The 27,341-nt window shown below is 40.0% G+C and overlaps 1 protein-coding gene across 1 annotated transcript in view; it reads right to left on the bottom strand.

The window, feature by feature from the left end:
• Positions 1–27,341, bottom strand: part of UVSSA (UV stimulated scaffold protein A) — a 1,327,799-nt gene that overhangs the window by 1,193,252 nt on the left and 107,206 nt on the right. Inside the window, exons 3-5 of the mRNA XM_044062324.1 lie at positions 23,122–23,238; positions 9,543–9,867; positions 1,264–1,384 (exon numbers count right to left, since the gene is read on the bottom strand). Coding sequence (XP_043918259.1) covers positions 1,264–1,384; positions 9,543–9,867; positions 23,122–23,238 — 563 coding nt within the window. The remainder of the gene's footprint in view (positions 1–1,263; positions 1,385–9,542; positions 9,868–23,121; positions 23,239–27,341) is intronic.

Raw genomic sequence — 27,341 nt, 5'->3', positions numbered from 1 at the left:
TGCACTTAATAAAGGATTTTCAAATGGACTGTCTAGTCTGCTTGGATTACTTCTGAATACCTATGAAAGTTACTAATTCTGTATAATAATATTTCAAAATAAGTTTTTATTTTTTGATTTAGGTAGTTTAAGTTCGCTACCTCTACTACCATTTTATGATTTTTTTCTGCTTTTTAATATATAATGATTAACTATACATACACTTCCACACAGAGAAGTTTCTTACATGGTTTTGTTTTGGACCCACGCTACTTGTACAGTGGGTTGTTTGAGATATAGGGGATACCACAGACATGACTTGTTTTTTCTTTACAAGACTCAAATTTAGACAAATCAGATTGCAGTTTATGTTAAGAAAACTGTAACTGAAACTTAAAGACGTATGGCCCTGAAAACTTTTCAACACACAGTATGCAAAAAAAAAAAATAAACATTAAAGAAGTCACATAAGGGGTATACTGCTAAATCAAGAAAATGCTACCAGTAAGAACAGGAAAAATAGCTAATTAAAAAGACCTCAGTATCGCCAGAAAAACTGTGTAAATGTAAAGCACAACTGCATTTACTTACTAGAAACCACAAAAGTCCACACTTGTTGCAATAATTATCAATGCCACTTGCTAAACAGGAGCTGCATCCTTCAGGGTTTCAAATGCAGACTGGAACACTGGGGAGAAGCTGCAAAGCTGTACTATACTCAACACAGCTCAATATAAGCACACATCTATGCTAACATGATTCAAACCTCTAAATGTTATTTCTATAAACAATGTGGAACTACAATTCATAGGTAGGTACTAGGCTATCTGCCCGAGGGCATTTATAAGCCTAGCTAGTGTGTGTCGGCTTTCGCCACCCCATTGATTAATTAACTAAGCCTCTGTCAAGCAGAGCCAATGAAGTGATCCCAGGGGTGTATTTTCTGTTACCCATCCACTCGTCAAGGTTTCTCTTGAAGAGTGTTAGTGAGGGACTCTGCCTAATGTAGTTAGGAATTTTGTTCCAAAGCATGGGGAGTCTCTGTGACAGGAATCTATCCCTCCAGCATGTTCTATTTATTGTTGTGGCGAGGTTTAGCTCACTAGAGCGCATCACAGGGACTTGGATTTCTTTAGATGGAGCATGTCCATCAATTCTGAGTTAGACATGTCTTTGCAAGTCAGGCAGAGATCACCTCTGAGTAAGCGAGCAGAGATATAACATCTGTAACTCTATAATTACTCTGTTTGTACTGGAATTAGGAGCACTTACATGAATACCTACCTTCCATTTCTTTTTCAGCTTTCTTGCTCTTTTCTTTATAAATATTTTCTAGACGCTTCTGATGTTCTTCCTCCCGCTTTCTTTCAGACACTGTCCTTGCCTGGACATCCTGAAAATCAACCTTAATAAAAAGAAAAAGAGAAACAATATATTACACAATATATAAAACATGTAGGTCCTACTGCTTGTAAATAGACATTATTTTACTTTTTTACCCTTTGTTGACTGGGGTACTTCTACTTGGCCATAGGCCTCTTCACGGAAGACCCCAAGTGGTGGTCATAACTAAAAAATGTTCATGAGGAGAAGAAAATTAACATGAAGCACACAGGTGTGGTAAAAGAAACGGAGAGAGCTCAATGAATGACTTAACAGCATAGTGATGTGTAACACAACTCATATTTGGAAAGATCCACAAGCTTTTAATAAACATACACAAAAAGAAGTAATATTCAGTTCATACATTTGTAGAAATCATGCCTGCCAGCCCAGTATGAAATGTATAGAGCTGTGAATAGCATGAACCAAGGGTTGTGGCAAATCAAGCTTGATAAAGAAAGCTGTTTATTTTTTACTTTTATTTCATCTGTGGAAATGTACAAATGTACAAGGCTTCCTTGCTGCATTTCATCAGTAAATGAAGTGCCAAGAGAGCCATTGCATAGATACCGGAGGCACCCAATTGTGGTTCTGGGGAGGGGAGACAAACATTTGACAACATTAACAGAACAATGATGATCAAGAAGGTAAAAAAAAATGTCACTATTGTTGTTCGGTCTTGAAGAGAAAGCATTCCACAGAGTAAGCTGGGATTTTATGAGTAGGGCAATGGAAGCATTTGCATTCACTGACAAAATAATGTTAAATAGGCAGATTATATGAGGGATCAGAAACAAATATTAAGGGAGGGGGGTTTTCTCTGACAAGTTCTTTCTGAAAAGAGAAACCAGGCAAGGGTGTTCTGTTTTTATTATTTTATTATTATTATTTTAAACTGGATACATGTCCATTTTCAGTGGAGGAAAACATTGGTGTTGATACACAAGATAATCTACTGGTTACTACATATACAATTATGTCTGGACTGGAGCAAGGGCATAACCATTTGGATTTCAGGTATGCTCTAAGGTGTAATTTAAATTGGTGCTGAGATGGCAGTAGTTAATAATTTTAAGCGCCTCAGTTAGTTGGTTGAATTTGAGTAAATTGGGAGTTGGTTGAATTTGAGTAAATTGGGAGTTCCAGCCATTCTGATTTAACAGTTAAGTTTATATGCACATCAAATTTAAGTTTATGATCAATGGTCAGACATGGAAAGTAGAATTGCTGGTGTTGAAGGATTCTATAGTTTGAGCAGTAACTGAGGTGAGATGGGTTGTAGGTTAAGGCCGTTTGAGTTGTGTTAATAAGATGGTCTCAGTGAAAAAAGAATTAGGAGTTGGCTATATCTGTTCTGATGTTTGTCTTGGAGGTGATAAAAATATTGTTTTTATCAGATTAACGGCTACTTTTGGTTGAATTTCTTGGAGAAGAACTTCTGATGCGATCTGGGGGGTTTGTGGTTCACCACTTATTCCATGGTCTCCTGCTCTGATTTTCTTTTTTTGGATTTAGTTTCTTGTGTTCCAGGGTTATCTTAAGGAAAGTGTTATTAAAGTGAAACACTTTCACATAAGGATAGGGGGTTTTAGGGATGTGCCAGTTACAAGCTTTGGATCAGCTAGATTTGTGGTCAGGGACAAAATTTTTTTATTCCTTACTAATCTAGTTATGTCTTGTTTGAACATTTGTGTTTTATAATAAAGGTAGCAAGGTGGTCACTAAGGTCATTTTTTGTTGTGCATGTCCAATTCTAGTGGTAGAAAAGATATTTTTAAAAACCATTTAGATTGGGCTGAGTAGAGAAACCCTATATTGGCGTCTCTCTAATATTATTATTGTTTCTTGGATAGTTATTGGCAAACCAAGGTAGGGTTTGTTCAAAATTTTCTACATTTTGCCTGGTGGTAGGTAGGTTACTATGAGATTAATACTTTTTTGTCTGTTTAGAGATATCTTAAGGGCAATCAATTCCAGGTTTGGAACTTTTGGGGTTGAAGTGAATTCATTGTGATGTTCGAGATAATTTCCTCATCCTTGGTGCTTGGTTTGAGCCAAGTTTCTGATAAACATTATGTCTGGGGAGTGGATATCAAGCATGCATGCAAGCTATGTACTTTTGTTGTTGTTGCTTCTAATATTGAGATGGAGGTTAGGGTCTGGGTCACTAAGGGCCTGGGTTGGGGTGGATGTCCCGTAATTAGTGATGGATTTTTCAAATATTCTAGTAATGCAGAGGTAGGAAGGTAGATTCTAGTTAGGGCTTGTGTTTCATAGGCTGTTAAAAGATCACGATAGATAAAGATTAAAAAGTACAGGGGGAGGGTGGTAAATGAGGTTCTGTCCATGGTGAGGCTGATTTCTCAGCAGGAAGCTGGAGGTAGTAGTAGGGTGAGATAAATGTTTAATGGTAGCTAGCTGCCTAAGTTCTACAATTTTTTTCTTATTAGTTGCTTTTTATGTCCAAAGAACCTGTATGCAGTAGATTTAATACTACCTGGTACCTTTCTTACGGTACAAGGTGTTTGATAAAGTACAGTGAAAGGGGTAGTTATTTATTCACCTGAGTCTCTTAGTGGTCTTTTTTTACAGTTGTTTAAACATTCACACTTGTGGGGTCCTCATGTACAAGTGTGTAGGCTAAACAAGTCCCATTAATTCTTGAACAGCCATCTCCCCAAGTTAACTCCTTCTGAACAGCTTAACCAGCATAATATTGGCATTATCTGCAACACTAACTCCAAAATTCAAGTGCCCTCTTGTCTAACCTTCCCTTATGACTTGAGTTCCACAACTAAGCCCTTTTTTATTTACGTTATATTACGTTATATTTAGATTCATTGGCAAAGAAAATAAGGGTCTCAGAAATTCAAGGATATAATTGTTATGGTAGTCAAGAAAGTTGGCTTTATTGGCAGATTATATTATTTTGTACCTGATAAAAACACAAAAGGACATTTCTGTACTGTGGAACATTCTGAGACAGTGTTAAGTCTTATTGGGATATCCAAAACAATGTAATTATAAACTATAAAACAAACAAAAAAAAAAATGGATGAACGTAACTGAAAGAGGCACCACAATGTAATTGTGACAAAGTGCTTTCGCTCTTTTATTCCAAATCACGGAACTTCATCAAATAACTTTCTTACTCATCAGTTCCTTTGAAAAGGTTTGAAAAACCTGTCACAACATAAATTAATAAAGCTGACTTCTTTGTTAAAGCATAAACACTCTTGTCCAATACGACTAAAGTCATAGTATTAAACCATTAACCTGGTTTTATGTATTCTAAAACCAAATTCAGTTTTACTATTGCTGCAAAGCATCAAAAATATAACATATAATGTCTAGACTGGTAGACTGCAAGCTAATCATAAACTCAATGCAATCCCTAAAAAATGCATGTAAATACTAATTAAAAATAATAAAACGTTTAAGCCCTTTTCATTATCAAACAGTGTCAAAGTCCACCTGATGGAAGCACAGTCAGTTGTGCTGCTGGGATTCCTGCAAATAAATGCTAAGGAGAGAGGGTCCAACACTGAAACTATGGTATCCCACTTGTTACAGTTTTAGGTTCGGAGAGACAACCGGCAGCTTTCAAAACTGGCTATATGTTGGGCAGCAAATTTGAAAGTTCAAAGGTCAACACAGGAGATTTACATTAAGTTGATCAATTTTTCTCAATAATCAATCAACATCGGTGATAGAGTTCGCCTATGATTTTAATGTTTACCAAGGTATACTATTAAAGTATGCAAACTTCTCATAACTTCCATTATGTATTTGGTTGGGTTAGAGGTGGTGTTTACTTTAATGAGTTTATGAAATGTCTTGGAAAAAAAAAAAAGAGGGTTGGGGGCTGGCTAAGGTGCTTACTTCTAAGACACAAGGTTTGATTTTCCCCAGTGAAAGGAAATTGGCTAGGATTAAAATGGCCTGCAAGTGCAGCTAGCCTAGTACTTACCTATGAACCTATTACTTAATTAGTTAAGGGGATCACTGATATGGGATTGTCTTATAATTGAGAATTCAATTTTGGTGTTAAATTATAGAAAATTATTCAGATATTTTAGCAGGTGAGAGTAAACTGGAGGAGTCATTTTAATTTGTATCTATTGTCACAAGACAATGACCTGGCCATAAGCCTGACTATGACTAAGTGAAGAGGTTTCAGACTTGTAATTTTTACCAGAGTTACTTATACATTTTCTTTCATTTTACTGTGGATGGTTGATTAGATGAAACACTGTGTATCGAGATGACTTTGAAAGGGTATCTTTCATTGTTTATTTGACTGTATTGTTGCTGCTGAACACATAGGGACTGTTGGCCGGGATATGCGGACACTTATGAGCAGTCTCGCTCATTTATTTACACATTCTTACATTAGTACATGGTAGGAGTAATAATGATGAATTGGGTTATAATGCATGGCTAGTTTATAATAACAGGTTGTTTTGAAACAAGCAACATCTGTGACTATGAAAGTTATTGCACTACTATATTAGTGAGAGGACTAGACAAAACAGAAGTTGGGTATAGGGCAGAGAATTAAGAGAGGTGTCAAAAGATTACTCCTCTACTTGGTTTGCACAGTTCCCACAATGGCTATGTTGCAAGTCAAAGTTGAACTTTTGAGCATAACTTTGAGTGGAACATGAGGAAGCACAAAGGCTGACGGTTGGTGGTTGGATGGATAGGTATTCCAAAGGAGTTGACCCTTTGCACTACACCTTACTTTTGTCAGTGAAGCTGAACTTCTGAAAAAGCACAGACAATTCTTGTAAATACTTCACAGATCTGTTTCTAATGTGTGTGTCTGCACATGTGTGTGTGTGTGTGTGTGTGTGTGTGTGTGTGTGTGTGTGTGTGTGCTTTGTTTCTTATCTGTTATTTATTTTCTTATCAATTGTTATTTTTCTTTTGAAAAAGAAATACAATTACCAAAAAAAAAAAATTGCTACTTTTTGCTGAAATGAACAACAGTTCACTATGTACCCTGAACATATATGACTTTGCGACAGTTGTACAAAGAGTAGCAAGTGCATCACTTGCAAATTTGCTATTCTAGACGACAAGTGCAAGCAAAATGTAAATATGCAAAGCAGTCCCTCAGAGAAACATGTTAACATTTCCACCCTTAAATGTCAACCACACAGAATGCAAGTTTACACTTACCCCTTTCAAGACTGAAAATCTGTGTTGTCACCATTCTCTTTACCAATGTGTGAAGCGGCTGTGGCCTGTTGGCAAAGGGGAAAAGTTGCATTTAACCCCCACATGACTTAGATCTGAGACCCATGCACATGGAAATCTAAACCACTCCAGATATAGTACAGTAAAGTATAGTATAGTATAGTATAGCGCCTGGTCTCATACACGCATGTGTCAGATACATGCGGGATATTTGGGATGACTGGGACCTGAGAGCAAAATTGTGCCGATTACAGTTAAAGGAGAGACATTTGTTCCAGGCCTGATGTTGGCATCAAAGTCTTCCTGACAGCATTATCCTCATACCTGTAATATTAACTCTCAACAACATTTCGAACAACATTTCGAACAAGTATCTTCTTTCACATGCCAGGCCATGAATCCCTGTACAGGCTCATCCTATGGCACAGACATATATCCCACTAGAGCTAAGACAATGTGTCAAGTCTAAAGCATAAACAATGGTAGAAAAATAATCTTAGCCTCGAGTACTTGTGATTCATGACTAGATGACTATAGGAGTTGCTCTCTGTGATGAGGTAGGCATAACCAAGGATTAAACTGATCAAGTAAGGCAAAATATGGCACCAACATACAACAGCAGAAACAAAGCAAAGCTTGTCCACTACGGAGAGCTTTAAAACTATTTAATACTACAAATCGGCCACCGCCCTTTCAGTAAAGGTTTTAAAGGGAACACTCCATTTAGTCCAAGCAGTTAATCAGCCTGCAGGACAGCAATCCAGCGAGTTTCCAGTGAGATATGCAACAAATATGTGATATAATAACACACAACTGGAAGATCTTGACAGCAGATGAAAACATCAGACGTATAGTGGGTGATACGCCAAGATTCTATTTTAAGAACAAAAAGAATTTAAAACAACTGCTATACCAAGACAGACCTACTAGCAAGATTAACTCTGTCACTATGAGAATGGGTACATTCCCATGTAGAAAATGTATGGTACGTGGGCTTCTAAATTTCAAAAATTGCTTTGAACATCCTATTACTAGGAAGGAATACAAACTTAATTTATGTCAACTGCAATAATAAGAATCTTATTTATGTCACTAGCTGTAATATATGCAATGTTTTTTAGGATGGCAAGACCAACATACCCTTTAAAGAGAGGATATTGCTCAATTTAATTGACATCAGGCTAAAAAGCAAAAACAGTGCTTTTGTCACAACATACTCTAAATTATCCTGGCCATAGTTTCAATTTTATGGTGCTTGAAATATTGACTGAAAATATGAGAATGGGGGATCTCTGCAATTTGACTGAGACTGTGGAAACTCGCTGGCTTGCCAACTTATTTATTATTTATTTATTTACATTTGTTTACCAGGAAAGTCCGACTGGGCCAGAAGCCCATTTTCAGTGGAGGCCCTAGGAGAAAAGCTACACAGAAACACAAGCAATATAGCATAATTAGATAGTACAAAAATATACATACAGTAAGATGAGGCTGATAAGCTGCCTAGACTAAATGGAATGCTCCCTTTAAAACCTTTATTGAAAGGGAGGAGGCTGAGGAAGAACACGGATTGGCTAAGGCTCTGTGTAAATTTGATGAGCTAAGTTTAATGTAACAGGATCTGTTGAAGGCCTTCCTGCCAAAAGCAGTTATCCAATTACCTCAAGCGGACTCCCATGTTTTTATTTTCTTATACTTGTTGATTTTTAGTATTAAACAGTTTTAAACCTCTCCGTGGTGGACAAGCTTTGCTTTGTTTCTGCTATTAAGTCTGAAATCCCCCATGGAAAAAAGACCATCAGAACAGGACAAAGCCTCTGAAAGGCCCACAAGTCTTACAATGCAGACCTACATCTAGAGGCCCAGGCTTCAGCCAGTCCTCACAATGGAGTATGAGGTGCTGAAAGTTTAGCACACCCCTTTTGCATCAAGAAAAACATCTCAAAAGGAGCCTCACTCTGTTATTCCTCAAAATTCAATAATTTTCAATACCAATAATTAATCCAAAGACCACATGAAAACAAAAAAAGCAACAATCAATATCAGAACTGTATGAACAAGCAAAAAAAAAGAAAGAAAGAAAAAAACAATGCTTGGTGCAGGTAACACGTGTACTGATACAGCTAATGGGTGACATCACAGTCAGCATTGCCAAAGGGGTCTGTCTGTTCTTGAGTGAAGAAATTTCTGGAAAAGGATACAAATTCCTGTTTACTAGACAAAGAACACACTGAACGAATCAAAGAGAACCTTTGATATCTGGGCCCTCTCTAGTTAGCAATATTGATTTTTGTAACAGGTGTAAAGTTCTTAAGATTCTGCTCCATCAGCATAAGAATGCCATAACAGTTTCCAATCATTATGTTTAAATCGACCAGTTTGATTAGTCTACATTTTCACTCTTTTGCTGTAGTACTTCATTTCAATATCAAATCTCAGAGAAAGAATAAGAGTTTAGCTACAAGAATGGAATAACTAAGCTACATGTATCAAATACATCTCTATAGAGTTCTGAGTAATTTCACGGTAAAGTTTTCCCAGTTTTCATCCATTGAGCTCAAATTTGTTGTCTGGTTGCCTATCGGAATGTCAGTTGTATGGTTACCTATTGGAACATCAGGACTAAAAATGCTGATTCCTGACCATTAAAAAATAAAAAAGACTGAAAAAGTAGAACAGTGAATATGAAACACAACTCTTCTCCTTTAGCCTTTTTTGAGAGGTGGGCATGGCCTCCTCAACCCGGGCCTCCGCTGAAAATGGACCTATGTCCAGTCGGACACTCCCGGTCAACAAATTTAAATAAATAAATACATAAAAACCTTAAATATACAAACTCCGAAACTGCCATTTCACAGAGGTTTGGAAATCTTGGACTTTGTATATGTAAATCTGGATTTTTGTCAGTTTAGGTCTCCACATTACAGGAATTCCAAGTCCCAATAACATGTTGTATACTAAAACACAAGCCACTGTACCTTTTTGTTCTGCTTCAGGAAGTAATATCCCAATGAAAGTTTCTTGTAAGCCTCTCCATATTTCTCATGCCACTGCTGCACTGCTTTAATGGCCGTGGTCTTTAATTTCTTGGCTGCTGCCTTTGGAGGTGGAAGAGGATCACTGATCTCTACTGTGAGCTCTAAAAGATCCTGGAAGTTTGAAATGACCAGAGTCCGGAACAGATGAGAACGACTAAACAATTCTTCGATAATCTGAAAAGCAGAGAAACGGATCTCTGCATGTTCTTTATTAAGCTGTGTTAGAACTAGATGGTACACACGGTCGATATACTCATCAGAAGATCTAAAAAACAAAAGGAGGTGGGATAACACCAAGTTACTTCATTCTACTAAGAATTCCACAAAACATATACTTTATAAATTCTGTACTTGGAATGGCAACTCAAAATGTATGTACTCTACTGCCAGTGTTCAGAACACACACGTGTATGCTTGAAAACATAATTTCACCACATCATACTGGCAGTATCTTTATCAGATTTCATTAAAGATCTGTCAAGTATCACCTCCGTTTTTCTCACTCTAGGATAGCGACTTGACACTAAAAATACTAAAAAACTACAAGCAAAAACTTGAATATTTCATCATAATTTCATCTTCAACAAGAATGTAATAGCATCCTGCAATTTGAACTGCCCCAAAGAAAAACCCATCATAAGTATGCCCACTCGGATATACAATTACTCCATATTATTTATCTTTAACCAAGCTCTCTTAAACACAGTAGTAGAATTTCCACTTCTGAGGAGTCTTTCTTGACAAAACTTCTTGTGTTCCTTACATCTTCAGCTCAAAAATATGCACACCCCATGCAGTTTTGAGCTGTAGTGTAACATAGGCCAGGTTACCAAGTTGCAACTCCCATTAAAAGTGAGCAAGCACACTGGTAAGACAGAAAAATTACAAGGTCACAATCTTATAACCTGGAAGGACTTGGGTAACCAATTACAAGGCAGATGTTGGGTCCATCTAAGCACAAGAGGATGGCTTAGAGTAAAAAGTATGCAAGAAAAAGGACCCTTCCAAGAGATCAACTGAAATGGTGTAAACTCGCACTCTTTCATCAAGGGACCTTTTGCAGTAAGCAATTATAACAATCCCAAGCGGTAACAACAATGCCTCACTAAGAAGGTAGATTCTCATTAATACAGTACTGTTTTTGAGAAACTGATTAAACTGGAGACATGCAGTTCTGTGACCATGGAGTCAGCATATGCAAGACAGGAGTGGGGATGTAGAGCTGCTACCTTTTTGGTTCACTGCTACTGACTTTCTCTGGGTTTACAACTAAACTGACTTCATGGGAAAAGTTGTCCATAACCATCCCCAGACAGGCATGATCTGAGCAGTTAGAAACGCTCTGAAGCACTGCGGTGCAAACACGTGGAGCCATAGTCCAAGCCATAGCTGTTGGTGACGGCATTAAGCAATGACTAAACAGATGAGGCATAACTATGATTCCATCTCCAAAAAAGGAAACATGAAAATTAATACCTTGGTTCACAAACACTTGGGGAAACTTAGTTAATATTAAAAGACACCCAAGTCTTACAAAAAATGAACTAGGATTCCTTACGGTTTGTGACTCCAAGATCCTGCTGTAAGGCGGTAACTAGTTTTAGTGAGGTTTGTGGAGGCATGTTAATATTCTCAGCCTGAGGAGATACCCAATAATTTAAACTAGCACTGTGGATCTGACAAACATCTTAAAGACAGTTTAAAAAACTTCTCTATTTACTCATTATTCAAGTTGAGCCAGGTCAAGGTTTAGGACAGTGGCATATGCATTTGGTGTAAGAGATTTGCAAACATGGTCATGATCCATTGTGTGCTACTGGACTTATTTCCATGAAGTGACATTCGTGTTTTCCACTTATCACTTAAAGCAAAACTCTGAAAAAGGTGTAATATATTGATTGATTCAAGATAGAAGACCTGACCAGCTACTTAACAGAGGTCAGGTTATTTTACTGAAGTAGTTAACAGGAAGTGAATCAAAAAGCAAAACTGTACAGAACAGTGTTATACAGTAAAACTAAGAATACTTACATGGGAAAACCAGGCTGCATTAGCCATACTTAAACAGGCATGACTTAAGAAAAATAGGAGTTCAGCATGACATGGGGATATAAAGCAAACAAAAAAAATGGATTATTTGCCAGATAGGCTCCATGAACTGATTAGAGACTTTTTTTTTTAATAATTCTGAATAACACCGAGCTTTAGCACGAAGATTAGGGCATAGGATTATTGTAGGAATATGGGTTGAGGAAGGGATATCCTAAATAAGGACACAGTAGTAATAGATATTTTTGACACTGTTATGAAAGTTTATATAGGGTAGAGATGAACAGGGATAACATGAGCAATACATTCAGATGCGTTTACATTGAATTGCTTAGACAAATTAATGTGGAAGAAGTGACTGCTCTGATGAACCCAGAAACAGTTGAAGATATTCTAAAAGTGATAAAGCAGCAAGCCTAAGGTCATACAGAATTATGGCAGAATAATGAAAAGATGAACTGTACTCGGTTCTGTTACTTAATTCCGTTACTGATTGTTCATACTTGACCATAACTGCGAATTACTTACGTCTACAATGGCAGGATAACTAGCTAAACATATACTTAAACTGGTTATGAATGATTGAGTGAGGTTTTCTGGGAAGAATGCAAAATATTTTTTTAAGTTATAAACTGTAAAGACAGCTTGGAAAAAATAGAGTCTAACTGTGGAGAAAGAACTTTACAAAACTGAAATGCATTATCTGATAAAGGTTGCATTAGCTCATGGGTTTTTACTAAAGATTTTGGACAGGATTCTAGCTTAATTTGATTTTCTAGCTTATGTAAAGACGCATCATATATTTGTTTACTGTGCCTGTAGCTGTTTGGGTTGTATCCTGAGCCTCCGGTGGTGGGAATCAACAAGTCAGATACTTGTGGGCATTATACTGGAACAGGGTATTATACAAAAACAGAGGAACTGAAAATTTCCTTACAAGCAGATGATCATAGGAATTTATTAAAATTCTTATCATGAGCATCTCATGGTAGGAAGGTCTTTCCAATGTGACGTATCCATTTGTGATTCAGAAAAAGGTACCCGGGAGGAGGAAAGACCTCATTATCGGTCGATTTGCATGGTTCCTAAATCACAGTTACTACTAGAATGTACAGTAACCTGCTGCTAGTATAGGTAGTGGCACACCCCTTTCAGTCACTTACTCTCACACACACATACACGAACATACATGCACCATTGCTTATGTACCTTTCCCTACCCAAGTCACTCTCCCATGGTTTTCCTCACTCCAATACTTTAGTGCCATTATGACACATATGTATTATACCTTAGTGGTCAGAAGTATCCCCCTACCCCTTATCCCCATCATGATGTCACTGCCATTACCCTGGTATCCAGTGGTTTCCCAAAACCACGATCCGCATAGTAATGCTGCCGTTATTGTGGCACTTATTCTCTGGTGGTCTAGTGCATCCCCCCACCCCTTGATCCTCACAGTTATGCTGGTGCCTTTACAGCTATACAAGGAGTATTCCCTAGTGTCGAGTGTAGCACCACACTCCCATCCCCATAGTGATGTTGCTACCATTATGGCACTTATTCCATGGTGGCCTAGTGTAGCCCCCCCAGATACCTATGGTAACGCTGGAGCTGTAACAGCACTTTAAAGATGAATCCCTTAAGTTTAGTGGTTTGCCCCATGCTTGTGTTTGGCAGTGTTCATTATCATAACATGGTGGGGATGGCCATGCTGATTTACACAGCTGAGCACTTTCCTGAATTGCTCAGCCATGTAGATGCCTTTCTGGAGGCAGTTCTGGCTTGAAAGTGCATGGCTAATTAGCTTATACCTCTTCCCTGGAAAGCCTCACTAGCATTCAGCAAGGGCACTAAGCTAACCCTTCTAAGTGCTGTAAATCTTCCTGTTGAAGGACCATGCAAGGGTGCTTGCTGAAGTGGAGAATGGTACCAAAACATGCACCATCTCTGTGTACACATGTCGGTACCTTCATGAAGTCAGCTTGATGTGGTAGTTGATTTGAAGAGACTTTAACAGGATTTGGGCTGTTGTTTTCAGGCATCTAGACTTTTATTTAACTAACCAGAAAAAGCACAAACGTAAGATGAGAGCAGTGATAGTGAGGTATTAAATTTTCTCATATTCTGACAAGTGCTTATTTATTTATTTTTTTTGGGGGGGGGCTATGCATAAATTATGTACATGGGGATTTGATTAGGAAATTCCAGGAAAAACTCAATAAGCTATGCAGTGAATTCATGACCAGATTAGATGATGGAAAATGACAACATTAGAACTACATCAAAAGTGCAAACACTGTACTTTTTTTGTACTGCCCTTAGTGATGTAAGCATTTCACTTATTTCCAGCAGCTACCCCTGGTAACATTTTCAGTGGTAGGGAGTAATATGAAGCCAGATTTTATATGGGATGGAGGTACGACACGCCAAGTATCTTGGAATAAACTGACACTTTAGAGAACAGTGTGCTGAATATTCCAGACCCATCTTTATAATACTATGCAGTTCAGACTAAGCTAGGCACCTGAGATACCAAAGTCCATTTTGTCAACACAAGCATTTAATCCATGGTTCAAGTTGGTGCTGCCAACTACTGATTGTCGGATAAAGCTTTAGGAGAAGCTGGACTGAAGCAGTGGAAGGAAAGAAGACCAAAGATAATGTACTGACAGCAATTATACATCAGTAAGAATGGGAATCCCAGGTCACAGTTTAAACACGTATGTGTTACATAATGTAGTCCGAGGGACTACTGGGAAAGTACAGTTTTGTACCTACCATAAATGTAGATGTTCGAGTGTACACCCTGCTGCAGTCATCACACTCGGGTTATCCTGCCGTCAGGCGGTCCCGCAGTCGGACGGAATTCCAAAGTCTTGGTTCGGCGTCTGTTGCTGTCGCTTCTTCCCTGATGTCAGTGCACCAGGGGTATATATAATGCATCCAACGCCATTTTCTTCAGTTTTTCTTGCCCCAGATGTCCGGTGCCCCCAAAAAGGTGGTCAGTAATTAGTACCAAATTGAGTTAATTTTGCACAAACACAAAATCCCTCCAGCTATAAGCAAATACATCAGGAAGGTATTGTAGAGATTTAGCCAGTTAGATCAGTGGGGATGGAGGGAGGGTAACCTGGACTGCAGCAGGGTGTACACTCGAACATCTACATTTATGGTAGATACAAAACTGTACTATGTTCATCGTGTTACCCTGCTGCAGTCATCACATTTGGGTAGAATCTCAAAGCTAAGGATGGGTGGAGGAGTCCTAGAGGGTTGGTGGAGGCTAGAAGGCCCTGCAGAACTGCAGTGGCGAAGCCCGGCCTAGTCTTAGAGTAAAGTGGTAAGTGATAGTGTTTGGTAAAGGTGTGTACTGAACTCCAAGTTGCAGCTTCCAAAATCTCCTTGGTTGGAACCCCCCTGAGGAAGGCTGTAGATGTAGCTGTTGCTCTGGTAGAGTGGGGCCTAATGGTAGCATGAACTGGTTTTCCATGATGGGTATAGCAGAAACGAATGCAATGTCCTATCCATTTGGAAATGGTTTGTTTTGATATAGCCTTCCCTTGTGAAGCTGTAGCATAGGATACAAAGAGCTGGTCAGATTTTCTGAAAGTCTTAGTTTTATCCAAGTAGTAACAAAGTTGTCTGTGAATGTCCAAGGAATGCAGGAGTCTCTCTCCTTTGTTCTGTGGATTAGGGAAGAAGGTGGGTAAGTGGATGGTTTGATTTAAAGCCACACTGGAAACCACCTTAGGCATGAAGGAAGGATTAGTTCGTAGGGAAACTCTGTCTTGATGGAAAATGAGGAAAGGTTCCACTGCCATTAGTGCCTGCAGCTCCGATAATCTTCTAGCTGAAGTTATTGCTAGCAGCAGGGCAGTTTTCCATGATAGGAACTGTAGTTCTGCAGAGAAAGCTGGTTCAAAGGGAGGCAGTGTAAGTTTTTCCAGAACAAAATTTAGGTCCCATGTAGGTGTAGGTGCTCTCCGGGTGGGGGGCTAATTTTTTTTGCCCCTCTGAGGAACTGCCTTAGCAGTGGATGTGAAAACAAGGGTGGATCCGTGTTGTAGTGGGCTGAAACAGCTGAAGCATGAATTTTAATGGAAGAAAAAGAAAGTCCTTTGTGCAACATCTCAGTTAGATACTGTAGAATGTGAGGCATGTGAGGCTGAATTATGTTTTGGCCATTGACTTGGTTCCAGGCACAAAACCTTTTCCATTTGTCCCAATAAGCCTTCCTGGTGCTTGGTCTCCTAGCTTCCAGAATAACATCCATAACAGCTTGCAAAAGAGGAGCTGGTTGGATGCTTAGGTGATTTGCCATGCAGCCAGATTTAAGGTTTTGAGCTGGCTGTGAAGAATCTGATTGTTTTGCTGTGTGAGCAAATGGGCAACTTGTGGTAAAATCCAAGGTGGGCCCTGGGCCATATTCCTCAACAGTGGGTACCAGTGCTGGCGTGGCTAGTCTGGGGCTATGAGTATCAGTCATGGTCTCTCCTTTCTGACTTTCAGAAGCACCTTTGTGAGCAGAGGCAATGGAGGGAAGGCATATACTGTCAGGTTTTTCCAACTGGATGAGAGTGCGTCCACTTTCCAAGCTTGATGGTGAAATGTCCTTGTACAAAATTTTGTCAGTTGATAGTTTTGAGGACTGGCAAACAGGTCTATGTCTGGAAGGCCCCATTTTTGAGTTATCATTGCAAATACTTGTGGATCAAGTTTCCACTCGTGGGGATCCATGATGTTTCTGCTGAGGTCGTCTGCCAATGTGTTCTTCTTTCCTGGCAGGGATTGAGCTTGTAACTGAACTTGGTAAGCCAGAGCTGTGTTCCACAAGGTCATAGCTTGCCTGCATAGAGGGTAGGAGTCTGTACCCCCTTGTTTGTTTATGTATCACATTACTGTGGCGTTGTCCGTCTTTTTGTAAGTTGTCCTGGATGTAATAGACTCTTGAAGGCTGTCAGAGCATTCTGTACAGCTAGCATCTCTTTTTGATTGATGTGCAGATTCCTTTGATCTGCAGTCCATATGCCTTGAACGCACTGTCCTGCCATGTGTGCCCCCCAGGCGTAGTCTGATGCATCTGTTGTCATGGTTTGCCTGGCTGGGGGCAAGGTGAAAGGCTGACCCTTGTTGAGGTGACATACCTGTGACCACCATAGAAACTCCTGTTGTAGGCAGGGAATGAGAGATATCATTATGTCCAAGCTGTGGCTGTGTTGAGACCATACGCTTTTTATGTACCACTGTAATTTCCTCATATGCAGCTTTGCAAATGGTATTAGTAGTATGCAAGATGCCATGAAGCCCAAGGCCTGCAGAATTTTTCTTGCAGTTAGTTGGGTCTTTGCTGCCATTGTTTTGAAATATTGAGTCAGTTGTAGTTGTTTGTCTGGTGTCAGATAAGCCTTCTGGGCCATTGTGTTCAAGCTGGCACCCAGGAATGTCATATTTTGTGAGGGTACTAGTTTTGACTTCTTTTCGTTTACTGTGTACCCCAGGCAACTTAGGAGATGTTTTACAAAAGCCAGATGTTGTAAGAGAATATCCTTGCTTTCTGCTTGGATGAGGCAATCGTCCAGGTATGGGTATATTTGAATTCCTCTTTGTCTGCAGTATGCGATTACTGGTGCCAGGCATTTTGTGAAGACTCTGGGCGCAGTAGATAAGCCAAAGGGCAGTGCAGAGAATTGGTAATGGGTTGCACCTGCAATGAAATGGAGGTATCTTTTGCAACTTTGTCTGATAGGGGCATGCAGGTATGCCTCCTTGAGGTCCAACGTCACTAGCCATGCTTCCTTGCCCAACATGGGAAGAAGCTGCTGTAGTGTTAGCATCTTGAATATGGGTACTTGTAAGAAGGCGTTTAGAACTGAAAGGTCCAGAATTGGTCTACAGACATTGTCCTTTCTGGGTACTAGAAAGAGTCTTGAGTAAAATCCTTGACCTTGCTCTTGAGTAGGTACCAGTTGAATGGCTCTCATGTCCATGAGAGCTGTAATTTGTTTTTGTGCCTCTGCCCATTGATTTTGTGGCAGGTTTGGCATTCCGCTTTTCATTGGCAAGGTGTGAAAATGGAATCTGTATCCTCGTGAAATTATGTCTAGGACCCATTTGTCCTTTGTGACAATGTGCCAGTTGTCTGAAAAAAGTGGGAGTTTTCCTCCCAAGGGGGCTGCCAAGAGAGTGTTGCTTGGCCAGATGAGGTGCAAGCCATTGAGTTTGCCTTCTAGTAGATTGGGACCTGTCTTCTCCTCCCTTCTGTGTTGCAGTGCCCCATTGGCGAGGTTTGTACTGGGCTTGTGGTTGTCCTCTGCCTCTTGGACGTCTGTATTTACCCCTCTTTGGTCTGTCAGTAGCTGAAAAGAACCAATTTTTTGTTGGCCAGTTTCTGCTGAAGTGAGGGGGCTGTACCTGTAGGAAGTCTTTGACTGTCTGCATAGATTTTGCCTTATCCTCCATTTTCTTTAAGACTTCTTCTGCTTTAACTCCAAAAAGAACATCCTGCTGTAAGGGAGCATCTAGAAGCTTTGCTTTAACATGATCAGGCAGAGTTTGTTCCTTTAACCAAGCATGCCTATGTATAACAGAACAAGTGACAGCTGCTCTGCAGGAGGCCTCCAAAGAATCAAACCCACATTGTAAAGTATGTTTGCCCACCTGTTCAGTTGCATGCAACAGATCCTGCATTTCTTTCAATTCAGACTTTTGAGGGAGAGTGCTCATTCTTTGTTTTAACTGAGAGATAAGAAATTGCTGATACTTTAGCATGTTAAATTGGCAATTTAGTGCCCTCATAACTAGAGTGGCTGAGGCGTAAACCTTTTTCCCCCACCTGTCTAGTGCTCTGGAGTCCCTTTCAGAGGGTACAGGATTTTTAGCCATAGAAGCCTTAGCCCCTTTGGGACCCTGGGAGATAGTCTCTGGATCAGCAACAAGGCTTTTATAAAGAAATTTGTGGGAATCAGGCACTCTATAGTATCTGTCAGGTTTGGCCGGAGCAGGAGGTAGAGAGTCTGGGTTCAAACTGGATTCTAAGTAAACATCATCCACAATGTCTAAAACTGGTGGGATGGCAAGTGTTCTGTGCTGGGGGAGTAAAAGAAACTCTCTGAGCCTTTTCTTAGAGTCAGAGTAGTCCTGACCTTTCCAGTGAAAATGTTCCCTCATAGTGTGTAATGTTTCCCCAAAGGAGTAGTCTTCAGGAGGAGAAGCTGAGGGAATGGAATCCTCAGCATCAGAATCTTCATAAGGGGAGAAGGAGTAATCTTGGTCCTCAGAGGAGTCTGAAGAAATGGACACTTGTTCAGAGGATGCATAATCTTCCTCTTGTCTAGGCCTTTTGTCAGGAGGGGGCTGGGAACCCCTGATTAAAGAGATCAAATCTTCAGCCATTTTGAGCATCTTTTTCTTAGGCATTGGGCCTTGAACAGGGGACTGAAGTGCAGCCCTTTTAGGTTTAATAGGAGTCTTCGTCTTAGGATACGTTTTAATGGTGAGTGTCGTCGGTCTGAAGACACCTTCAGAAACCGAAGGTGTTTCTGCAGCACCGACATCTTTTTCAGCAGTGTCGTCAGTAGGGCCTGAACAAAATGGCTGCATCGGCCTGGTACATTCCGCCAAAAGTTCCGAAGCGGTCTCGGGTTCCAGATCTGTGGTAGTCAGGGGCTGCGTCGGAGCCTCACTGAAGGCCGGAGAACCGGAGACCGGACCAGCCGAGGCCTCGGAATCTGGCTTAGGCCTGGGCTGCCTGTCCTTATCCTTGCGTTTTTTGTGCATGCCGGTAGTCGGTTGCTCCGATGGCATAGTATAGTTAAATTTTCTACCGAAGTAGTGTCGAGCGAAATCAAAGCATCTTTTTATAGTACGCTTATTAAACCTAGCACAAAAATGACAACTAGTGACGTTGTGGTCTGGGCCTAGGCAAGGTATGCAATAAGAATGAAAATCCTTATGAGGTATTTGCTTCCCACAAGAAATACAATTGTTAACTTTTTCTGACGTCGGTCTGAGGCAAGAAAAGTTTCCCCAACGGGGTACTTAGCTTTATAGAAGACTTCGGTCTGAAATTCGAGTTCGAAAATCTCAGGAGTCGGCCGACCGGCACTTGCGAACTGCTTCTGCTTCGGGCACCGTGTGGCAAGAAAGACTGAAGAAAATGGCGTTGGATGCATTATATATACCCCTGGCGCACTGACGTCAGGGAAGAAGTGACAGCAACCGACGCTGGACCAAGACTTTGGAATTCCGGCCGACTGCGGGACCGCCTGACGGCAGGATAACCCAAGTGTGATGACTGCAGCAGGGTAACACGATGAACATCAGTCTGTGATATGCATCTTATAGAGCTGTTGGAAAGTATCCCTCCGACTTTTATCTCTGTACTGATGGACGCAAGACAAAGGTAAGCAAAGACTAAAAGATTCAGGGAACTGAAAGGTAATGTTGCACCTAAAATGAAACAGGCATGGGAACAAATAGTAAGGAAACTGGGTGAGACGAACAGGAAATGGATTGGGTGGCTAAGAACATATGTTATCACACAGTTAGTGATGTTTGCTTGGAAGTGCTTACATAACCACTCTGACTGAAGGATATATTCTTAGGCAGATCCAATGTGTTGGAGATGTGCTTTAGAGGCTGAAAGGAAACAGCAGCATACAATCTGGTCATGCCAAAGACTGGGTGTTTTTACGGTACCTCTACAGTGGATAATGAAGGTGTCTTGTGTAAGACAGTAGTACTTAAGGCACTTCTTAAGAAGATAGTGAATTCATGACAAGATTAGAGGACAGAAAATGACAGTGCAAACACTATCATATTTCTTTGTACTGCCCTTACTGATCTATGCATTTCATTAATTTTTAGCATTTACTCCTGGTAACACTTTTAATAGTAGAGAATAATTTGATACCAGATTTTATATGGGATGCAGTTAGCACTATAACTATAACATGGAAATATGTACTTCAACTAACAGTAAATGATGTGACTGAAATTATGACTGTGGTGAAAGAGTGAGAAAAACAGTTTAAAATTGCTCATAGGCAAAATATGTACTGCAGTAGTTTCCATGGCATATGTATAAAGGTACTATACAAATATTTATTTGTGAAGAAAACTACATATTACTTTTTAAATTACTTTACTTGATAATTATGATATCACTTTATGCACTGGGAATTACATATAACTAGACTGAGGTCTCAGAATAACTCAGGAAAATTTAGTGTAGTGTACAGGTATATTTCAACTCACAATATTTTATCTTTTTTGGGGGAGGATGTAACAATTGCGACTTTAGAATATTTACATTTTTTTGTTAGGATATTATGATGCTTTGGTTGCTATTTCATACTTCAAAATATGTTATTGCTTTATCTTTGCTTTTGTTATATAAACATTTTGCTTAATAAGACAAGTGTTGATGAGCATCAGCAAGTTACATATCCTCAGGTGTTCACATGAGGTCTTTAAAAACATTTATCTCACTAGGTCTTTAAATACATTTATCTCACTGAAACTGGGTTGCTATTTACATGCAGTTGGACTAGAGTGCCTGAGTTTGTTATTTACTTGAGATGTAATTACAACTTTCTTAAAAAATTATGAAGGCATTATCTAAGAAATATAGGTAGAAAGAAGTGTATTTTATAAAACTAGCAGCAGTTTGGATTTAGTTTTGCTTCACTTTCCAGTTCTAGCAGACAGACATACCTTTACCATAAATACTGTCATCAGTAATACAGAAACACTCAGTAGTTGGCACTTTACAAGAAGGGCTTAAAACAGTATGATCACACAGTGTTAATTAATTTAAAGCTGTACAGAAATGAAAAAAGTACTGCTCAAAAATGCTGCAACAAATAAAGCCATGCTGACACTTCTGTTTGAATGCAGTGATTTCACTAACAGAAAGAAAGAAAAAAAAAAAAATGTAAATTAATAAGAAAGTTCAACATGAGCAAGAGAAGCATATGCTGGTTGACTGAAACAGCTGCTTGAGACTTGAACTCACCTCTTGACGAAATTAAGGCCAATAAATTTAACTTTTAAAGAATGAACTGACACACATTTCAGAGATTTTTGTTAAACTGGTAAACAGACACTCTGATCTCATCTTTGCTTGTGTCAATAATGTGATTTGATTACATCACCAGCACAACGTTTAGTGAGTAAGCAACAAACACCAGCTAATCTTTACTTCACTAATAAGAACAGTAATAATGTTGCGCTCGAACCTAAACAACTCAAACTACTAGGCTTCAGCTAGCCATATTTCCAGTATCACCTCCATTAACAGGAGTTAACATAGTTTGCTTATACTGCACTATCCAAAGTAAAATGGTTGTATAAACTATAGCATTTATTTATCCATTAAACAGCTGCTAAAGAAATATCTGTGACGTAGACAGTGCAAGTAATTTTATACTGGCATATTGTTATTGTAATTTTGCATCTCTATAATTATTGTAATTTTTTTTTATCTTTATGAACTATTGTAATTCCACAGCTCATTTCCATTCTACACCCCCCACTAATTACCTTAACCAAAGAAATCACATAAGTTATTCCTTTCTTCAAGTACAGTGAATTTTAACATGCTGCTTTTTTACTAGTAACAGGCCACGGTGGTGCAGCGGTTAGCATTGTCGCCTCACACCAAGAGGTTCTCTAGTTCGATTCTCGGCTGGAGCACCTTCTGTGGAGTCTGCATGTCTTCCCTGAGGTCGAGTGAGTTTTAAAGACATGCAGGTGTGTGTGTGTGTGTGTGTGTGTGTGTGTGTGTGTGTGTGTGTGTGTGTGTGTGTGTGTCTGTCTGTGCACATGTGCCTTCTGTGACAGTTGGGCACTGGGCTGGCAACTTGACAGCATAAAAACTCCACTGCCAGTGTGTGGACCAGTGAGCCACTGTGGCAACTTCTAATCTGGAAAAAACGAAAGACATTGCTGGCTTTTTTGTTAGTAATGTGTACAGTTTTTTTTCTGCAGCTCTCCATTCTACACCTAGTTGAAACACCAAGCTAAAAGCAGTAAAACATCAGTTGGCAAGGGAGTGCAGGAATGTTCATATGTAGTTGCTAGGCTTCCAGTCCATGGGGACCATTCAGGAGCCTAGCCCACAATTCCCAGCTGTCCCAAAGCACTGTCTGGTTAAGTGACTTGCTCAAGGTCACACTGTAGGCAAATGAGGGCTGAGAGAATCAAACACAGTACTGCAGGCTCTACAACTCACAGCCTTAACCCTTTATACTAACTGCTGCAGATCTCACTCTGCTTGCGATTGTACTGTACCACAATAATGTACCAATACTACCATGTTTTCTAGGCATCACTTGAGCATCTTTTCTCAATGTATTAAAAAGAAAAAAAGGAGAAAAAAAGACAACAACTTCTGCAATATTAAAACTGACATTTTCTGTAAACAGTCTTGAAAGTCATACATGCTGAAAGCTCAGAAGGGCGCACTTACTTGCAGATCTTCTTCAGTTCCTTTATCTTTTCAGGGTTGAGCTGCGGTTCTCCTGAAGTAGTAAGTTCTTCCACCAACTGGGCAAGTTTTTCACAGAGCTGATTATCCATTCTGCCTCTAAATGACATAAGACATCCTGAACAATAAAATACTACAGTTTCCACCAAAACATACAAACTATGACCAAAGCAAAATAATGTCTTAAAAACTTAACACTAATAATTGTATCAATGTTATTAACAAACTTCATATAGTGTATTTATAAATTTTATCTGGAATAAAAATTAAAAGAATCAATACATCACGGCTAACTCTAACACCATCCTTAAACAACTATTTTATTTATCTTGTTTGACATTTGTTGACCGGGAATGACCGAATGAGCAGAAAGCCCTTTTTCAGTGGAGGCCCAGAGAAAAAAGCTCCACAACAGCACGAATAATTAAGAGACAAATAAAATGAAGAAACAGTACATATACAAAGAGTAAGTACAGTAAGTAACACAATATATTCAGGCCAGTGGGGTAGTTAGCCCAAGCATATTTAACAATATGAGAAGTAGTAGGCCTACGAACACTTTATGGTAAGAGTGCAAGGAGGAGAGGCAATGTCCACAATATTGTGAGACAAGTTATGTAACAGAGCAGTTTCTTGAAACAGTGGGTCAGCTATTCAAATTATGCAATGTCAATAACAAATAGTCTAAGATGGAGATTATGGAATAGAGGGATTTTTACAAGATTTATTTTATTTTATTTCAGTTTGATGAGCGGGGAAGTCCACTGGACCAAGAAGAGTCCATTTTCAATGGAGGCCCAGGGGAAAAAAACTCCACAATAATTGCAAGTAACATTTCACATGTTACAAAAGAACATAGTTCATACAGCTAATTAAACATTTACAGATAAGCTCCATGATATTTGCAAATGGGTTGTCACAATGTTGCAAAACTGAAAAGACATTAATTCAATACAGAAATTTCAGCATTTACATAAAGTGAACTGCGGTGGTGGTGCTGCAGTAGCGTTGTCGCCTCACAGCAAGACGTTGTCCTGTTCGATTCTCAGCTGGAGCGTCTTCTGTGTGGAGACATGCGTGAATGGGCGTACCTTCGTTGAAGGTTGTGCGTCAGGGCTGGCAACTCGGCACGTAAAAATCTACTGCCAATCATTAGTGGACCGGAGTTCCGCTGTGGCGACCCCTAACCGGGAAAAGCCGAAAGACACAAACAAACAAACACAAAGTGAATATTTTTGTTATAAACTCAATTGTAGGTTTAACATTTCAAAATATAGAGCTACTGGCCATTAGTAGGTTAGGAAAATATTATGCATGGCGAGGGTAATAGTATATTTGAGACTGGAGAGTATAGTACAATAGATATTAGAGAGAAAATTCGTTTTTAGTAGGGGAGGAATTGTTTTGGGTGGGATGAAGTAATAGCAGAGGTAGTTGGATGAGTCGGTGCAAGGTGGAATGAGGGGGGGTTACGTTGTAGTGTGGCAAGGGCATTCCCATTTGGAAGAAAGATGAGAGTAGCTGAGATCTGAAATTTCTATGGTTAGGTAGGATGCGTAGGTGTGTGGGGAGAGAGTTCCAGTGTTTAGTTAAGGAGTGGGACAGCAGTAGAAGGACAGGAGGTCGTGCAAGTTTGTGGACCTGAAGGAGACTTTGGTTTTTGGATCTGAGTGAGTGGTTGGGAATGTAAGGTTTTAAGGAAGTAGCGAGAGCAGGGCAGTTGGGAGGTTTAAAGATGAGCTTGTGGGCAATGGTGAGTTGTAGGTAACTGAGGTAGCTGGGTAGTTCAAGCCAGTTGAGGTCGAGGAGGGAGTGGCAGTGGTGGGATGAGTTTTTTGAAATGGCTGCAAATCTGGAGATCTTGTGGTAGCAGGATTCAAGTTTGGACAGAAGGCTAAGATGGAGATTGGTGAAAAGAGGGGTACCATACATAAGGGAGGGGAGTAGGAAGGTGGATGCAAGAGTTTGACAGGTAAAGGGGCTTAGGAAGTGGTTGTGCCTGTAGAGACCACCTAATTTTTGGTGGATTTTCTTGACTGTGGAGTGGATGTGGGTGTCAAATTTTAGTTCATCAATAATGATGCCAAGAAGCTTGGTGTTGGGAACAATTTCAAGGAGGATGTTGTTTTGGCTCTGTATGGTGAATATGGATTTGTCAATAGAGTTTTTGGTAGGGGGAAAAAACATTAGTTTGGTTTTATTTGCATTTAGTGCCAGATGGTTAGACTGCATCCAGGTTTCTGTTTTGGAGAAGGCTACTTGGGTTTTTGCTAGGAGCGAGGAGAAGGCTGAACAGATGATTGTTGTGTCATCTGCATATTGAATGACAGAGGAGTCTGGGATGAACTGATGAAAGTTGTTAATGAATAGGTTGAAGAGAAGAGGGTCACAAACAGAAACTTGTGGGACACCTGTGCATGCGGGAAGGAAGGGGGAGGTTGAAGTTTTCCATTGGACATCTTGTTGGCATTGGACAAGTAGCTGGAAAACCAGGCGATGGTGGTGGGGGAGAGGTGCAGGGTGAGGAGTTGGGATATAAGTTGGGTGTGTGAGATGGTGTCAAAGGCCTTTGACAGATCTAAGAATAGTGTGGATACTAACTTGCCTAAGTCACGTTCGAGGTTTATGGTTTCAAGAAAGGAAAGAAGGGCAGTCATGGTGCTGTGGCCAGGGCGGACGCCGTGTTGGGTAGGGGAGAGGAGATTGCTTAAGTGTTAGGTGTGCCATGAATTGTGCTTGTATTGTTTTCTCGAGTATTTTAGAAAGAGGGGAAAGGATGGCAATAGGCCTGAAGTTGGTGATATCAGTATTACTGCCACGTTTGTGGAGGGGGATGATATAAGCATGGTGCCAGACAGAAGGGACGTATGATTCTTGCATGGATCTATTTATAAGAATAGAGATGGGATAGGCAATGTGGTCTGCAAATTTTTGAGGAAGGTGGGTGGAAGGTTATCGGGTGCATTGCGACAGGGTTTGCGATTGAGGAGAAGTCTTTTTATAGTGCTTATGCGGATGGGCTTGAGGCAGAAGGATGTGGAAGAAGGCTGATGACTGGGGTGGTTGTGGGGGTGGGTTGGGAAGGAGGATGATAGTTTAGCTATGCAGTCTAGGAAGAATGAGTTGAACTGGCTGGTTGTTTCAAGGTTGGAGAGGTTGGGGTCTGGGCAGGGGTTTTATTTGTTGCCAGGATGCAGCATGGATGAGATGGAGTCCCAGAATATTTTGGAATTTGTTGAGTGCAAGGACTGGAGTTTGGAATAGTGGGATTTATGGTCTTTAATTATTAGGTTTTTTTGTGGAGTTTCGTAGTTGCTAATACTCTAGGAGGCTGTTAGGATTTTTGTGTTTTTCATATTTCCATTTTTTGTCCCTTTGGTAAAAAGTTAGTTTAGTATCTTTTGATAACCATGAGCAGGGACTGGTTTTGATGTGTTTGGTTCGGGGGGGGGGGCTTGCTGATTGAGAAGGGTTAAGAATGAGTGGTTAAAGTAGGAAACGGCATCATTTAGAGGAAGGGTTTTTAGAGGAGAGCAGTCAGTATGCTTTAAGCATTAGGAGAAAGTTAAGAGGGTTGAAAGAGGAGAGGTTGTGGGTTTGGATGTAGTGGTGTTGTTTATGCAGTGGAGATGGGAGACGGTCGGCGAAGGCTGGTAGGTAATCGCTGAGAGGGTTCTGGCTTTGGTGATGAGGACTGGGTGAGTTGTTAGGATCCAAACAATAATGGTACCAGAGGTACCATCTTTATTTGGTCTAGCCGGAGATTGTATTAGTTGGGAGAAGTTGTACAGGTTGATTGTGTGGGACAGGACTTCAGAGGTAACAGTATTCCAGTTAATGTTGGTATCACAGAGTATATAGGTTTCATTTTTTATATTGGAGGAGAACCAGGACAGGATGTTTCCAAAGAGTTTTGATATTATCACGAGGAGGAATATAGAGGTCAGCGATACATATGGACTTGTGGCTGTTTATTTTTAGTAAACTTATTATAATTTCAGCAATGGCAAAGGTTGGTATTTTATTGGAGTAGGAAGTTATGGTATGGAAGGTGGGGTAGATTATTGCTACTACACCTCCCTCTCTGTGGGCACTGTCGTGGTGAATGATTTGGAAACCTGGTGGTAGGATTTCGCTATCTTTTATATAGGTTTTCAGCCAGGTTTCAGAAATGGTGGTAATGTCGGGGTGGATATGGGAGA

Source organism: Protopterus annectens, chromosome 2.part1 (assembly GCF_019279795.1).
Source record: "Protopterus annectens isolate FY-2018-M chromosome 2.part1, PAN1.0, whole genome shotgun sequence".
Lineage (NCBI taxonomy): Eukaryota > Metazoa > Chordata > Ceratodontiformes > Protopteridae > Protopterus > Protopterus annectens.
This window is presented reverse-complemented; position numbering and strand designations above follow the sequence as displayed.